At 36.7% G+C, this 4735-nt stretch overlaps 1 protein-coding gene across 1 annotated transcript; it reads left to right on the top strand.

Annotated features, from left to right (window-relative positions):
• Positions 1-3827: 3827 nt before the first annotated feature.
• LOC130649342 (uncharacterized) lies at positions 3828-4508 on the top strand. The gene has a single exon (XM_057455641.1). The coding sequence runs from the start codon at positions 3828-3830 to the stop codon at positions 4506-4508; it is 681 nt and encodes a 226-aa protein (XP_057311624.1).
• The last annotated feature ends 227 nt before the right edge of the window (positions 4509-4735 follow it).

Here is a 4735-nt window from a genome sequence, read left to right as displayed (position 1 = left end):
TTTTGTGGATCTAAATGTTTTTATTCGTTGCCGCATTATACTTCTACAATTTCAATATTTCCCTTTGCAAATCAATTTGCCATTTAGATAAAGTTAAGAGCTCAATGACCAAACCACAGGTATATGAAAGTTTATATTGTCAAATTTTGTTTTTGGCATCCTTCATGTTTCCAAATATCATGTTATGTGCAAGGGTTTTAAAACCTTTTTTAGTGTTTGGTCCATTACTTCCAAGTCTGTTAAATAATGAGGTAGTGAAAGGATTTTCACGAAATTTAAAGCTGGCCTGACTCTTAATTCCTTATCTGTTACTCAATAACACTTGTTACTGCTATGTCAGATTCTAACGCAGACAACAGCAAAAATTTTTTCATTGATTTTACTTATTTCTTCTGATATCATATCTGAACCCCTCACAAATGGAAATGGTGGATAAATATGTTGATTTTCTTTGACCTGTGGTGTGTTTTTAATCTCGCAATAGACAACAAAATATGATGGCATCAATGAACATTAAAGTGACGATGTGCTGCCTATTGGCATTGAACATATGATGTGGCTACTTGGCTGACATCCTGATCTATATTCATAACACGTAATATAGGCAAATTAGGATTTTAGTGTAGTTAACTTTTCCCTCTATGTTTTTTTCTTAGACATCTTAAGCTCTACTATTTTGTCCCCTTGCTTCTTAGAGTGATGACTGAATACCTTTTCGACTTTGTGCAGAAGAAATTTGGTCTGCATTTTTATATTTTGACTGAGGTGAGACGAGAGTCACTTCTAAAATAGGAGCCTTGTCAACCCTATCATGGACTTGTGGTACAGACCCAGTATACGGTCGGGATGTACATTCTTGTATTTTAGGTATAAAACTGATTCTATCTACAATCCACTTTGCAAAAGTGTCCCGCTTTTCCTGGAGCACAAACACAAAAACTATATTTTACATGGACTTTTTTTCTTAAGCTTGTAGCAAAAACCTGAATTATTCTGGTATTACTGGCAAAGATGCTGACAAAAAGGGTTCAGGTAATACTTTACCCATAGATTCTGCTTTTTGTTGTAATTTTTTTTTTTCTGGAGTAGGATCACATATATAACTATGTCTACCAATTTTGTGATAATGCAGGACTCTGACTTGAAAATCTCTCAAACTGTCCAAGTTTCTTATTGTATTGCCTCTATATATAAGCCACTGTTTTAAAAGTTTTTATCGTAGTTTTTAAAACTGTCTACATGAACTGCAGGATTTTCAATGTCTTCTTCTTGAAGAACCACCTCACTTGGGTCTATAAACAAAAAGTTTAAGGTTGAGATTTGTCAGGGTGTACTTTGACATTTCACCTTCATGGCCTGAATAAACAGCCATCAAAAGCCTGCTTGACCTTTGCTCGACTGCAGAGTCATGCAAGCGATAGGCGTTTTTATGTACTTCTACAGAATGGCCTAGGTGATTAGACAGCCATTCCATTTCTGCATCATTAAGGCAAGTGATTTGTGCCACTGTAACCACATAATTTCTGAGTTTAGCACTTGTGATTCTTTCTGGGCTCTTTAAAATTTGCAATTGTTTTAGCAACATTGGAAATACAGATATACCCTCTGAATAGGTTTTTGGATTCTCTTTGGAATTGGAAATTGACCCACCGCAGCAATGATCTGTGTAAGGCTGAGTGTTGGGCGCCTTTAACACGTGTAAAGCTATAACCAGGTTCACAAGTCTGTTTGTTCCGTTAGGAACTATTCAAATATTTATCCGTTTAAGGATAGTTTCGTCATAATAAGTTTTATTTATTTTACGTGTGCCTATTAATTCAGTTTGAATTGCCTAATAGTTTCTGCTAATGATCGTCCGCGGACGTCTTCGAGGTGACCCAGCTAGATATCCAGGGTACTTAGGTTCAGAAATATGGGTCGAAACCTACCTGCCCTTGGTTAAAGTTCTGTTCATCTTTTCAAATGTGTTGTGTCCGTTTTATTTTTTTATATTTTTAGTTAATTCCTTGAAAAAAGGTAGAATTGTGTTTTTAGCATTTTCTCTAGAGGAGTACAACCTCTAGCTTATTTCCAAAGACCTAACAGGTTGAGTTCATCATTGCGGTGGCTAGCCACCTCTTTGTAAATTATTTTCTTTTGTTTGTTGTCTTTTTATGTTTGTTTTTAGTGTTTTGTGTTATACCACTGTTTTACGCGGCTTGTTTAATGGTCAATGTATTTTTTAAGAGAATCTTTGTTAAAAAGGAGGGTTTTGCTATTATGCAGAATCATCGGAGGGTTTCAACCTCTATAATAATTAACCAGCCGTCATTAGACAAGTTATATCACTTCATCATCAAATCTATTTAAATCGCATATCACAATTGTTTCTCTTGTGTCCATGGCTGCGACCACATCTAGCGACAGACGCACTTGGACTTGTCGTCTCCTTTTCCCTCGCACATGAACAATATTGAGCCTAAGCGTAATTTTTTATTATTTTAATATCGCGGTTTTAGGAAACCCATATTTCGCGGAGTTTTAATTTCTTGGTTTTTAGGACCTCGTTGCAAAACCGCGAAATTCTGATGCCGCAAAATTTTCATCCAATATAGTACCTAATTCATACAAAATTTGACGTGGAGAAGATTTGGCGAATTCGGCAAGTTTCATCTGAAAGCCATGCCAATATTTTTTGTCATTAGCAAATTAAGTCCGCGTCAAATTTAATTTCTTCTTCACCACCATTTTATTCATCGCTATGAAGAAAGTAAGGACAAAAATAATTATTTTTACCGGTTCATCAGCTTTCTTTCAGTAGATGTAAGTGATTTCAAAATACCATCGTGTACTGTTCCCGTTTTTTTTTTCAACAATTTATTCAACAATAAGGATGATGCCTCGTTACCACGGCGTTTGTTGAAGACTAGTGATCACTACCTACGCCAATTCTTCTCATGCACTCAAATCATCATATTTGTCTCTCAAATCTGATACCGAAGAGGATGTTCGCTATTTATATTACAATTTTAATTTAAGAAGGTCAGAATTAACAGGCAGGAATTCCTGTGTGTTAAATTTGTTATCGTCGAGAGTCCTCATCGATGCTAATGATAATTTTACATGCCACTCTGATTTGTAAAGTGATAAAAGATTATCCGAGTCTTAAATATACAAATCACTCTTTTCTTTTATGCCGATGCCTTTCAATAGCATTAAAATAATATCTAAAGCATATCCCATCTTTAAATGCTGGAACAGCTTCTACATCTTGATTTTTAAAGAGTAGCCTGCAAGATTTTTTGAAGAATTTGAATCAATGATATTTTGTCACGATGAATTTCCTTCAGTGCAAGCAGTAAACACGCAATTAACTCTATATTTTAGGAAATATAATCCGCTTTCTCAGCACACTTTCCAGGGACCCATTTGTCAGAATGAGCCGATCATCAACACGTGATATTTTGTCTCGCCTTATTCTACGTACTGCAAATTTTTCTAGCTCCGAATCGGTAAATTTGGCTTTGTTAGGAAATAAAATTTCGGTTTGATATGTGACATTTTTATTCAGATTCTGCATCATCGGATCTTTATACTCACACTTCTGTGACCCTAACCCTGTCTCCCTAGATCATCTTTGAACAGAAATAAATGTGAGACAATATATAATACTTGTACGAGACTTTCATTCCTTCAGTTAGTCTGTGATATAAAGACCAAATCCAAGCAGAAAGCTAACAACGCCCACGCCCATCTTTCAAGTGTTAACTGTCCTTCCAAGACTTTGGTTTCAACTGCCATCAGAGTACTCTTTGTTATCGCCACTACTGAAGTCAATAGTCCTAAATATGTCCCTTTTACATCGCTTCCGTTCACCTAGCGATCCCTCCAATTTCCTGCGGGCTTTGCAAAACAGAATGCATACTCCAAACATAAAAGAATTTCATTACAACAATCCGCAAGACGTCCCTGAGACCCTCCTCGTAGCGATTGACGAACTAATTGGATCTTCTTCCTTGGTTAGCAATCTTCGCTTTGTTAGTCTAACAACAACAACATCTTGTAGCACTCGTTTGTGTTCCTCTTCTAAAAAACAAAAGGAGACAATTCTTACTTTACCAACATGCAAGTCAATAGGGGACTCTTTCGAGGCATTTTCGCAGTCGCAACAGCTTGTAGGCGACGACAAGTGGTTTTGCCCCCAGTGTTTATCACACCAGGAGAGCACAACTGAAACACAAATTTCCAGTTGTGGCGATGTCCTTGTTGTTCAGTTACTTAGGTATGCCTCAGATAATAGTTCCTCTTTCAAAGATGCAAGATCGGTGAACTGTCTGCCTACGAAACACCACGAGCTATTCGTGCTTTCTCATCCTACTGATGAAATTTCCTTTAGCAACAAGTACAGATTATTCGCCACGATTAACCATTTAGGTACTTTAAAAGCAGGACGTTTATTAAAGATCAACGAAACACTTGCCTTAAGTGCAACGACCGCTGAATTTCAAAAGTCAATTCATCTCACTTGAACAATTCATCCTTTTACATACTATTTTTTACCAGGACTTAACTTTTTCCATGCCATAAAAACAAATTGGGGGAGGGAATAAACTTCCCTAGCGGTTCTAATTTACCCCAGCTAATCCTTGGCCGGTTATTTTACCGTAATATAGGAGTTTGCTCACTCCCTTCTCTCTCTTGAGATCCTGTAAGAAGCACAACAAGGGGGCTACACTTTTTGTCTTGTCTTTGGGTT

This window comes from Hydractinia symbiolongicarpus, chromosome 1, assembly GCF_029227915.1.
Source record: "Hydractinia symbiolongicarpus strain clone_291-10 chromosome 1, HSymV2.1, whole genome shotgun sequence".
NCBI classification, from domain to species: Eukaryota; Metazoa; Cnidaria; class Hydrozoa; order Anthoathecata; family Hydractiniidae; genus Hydractinia; species Hydractinia symbiolongicarpus.
Note: the sequence above shows the minus strand (reverse complement) of the source record. Positions and strands in the feature narration are given on the sequence as shown.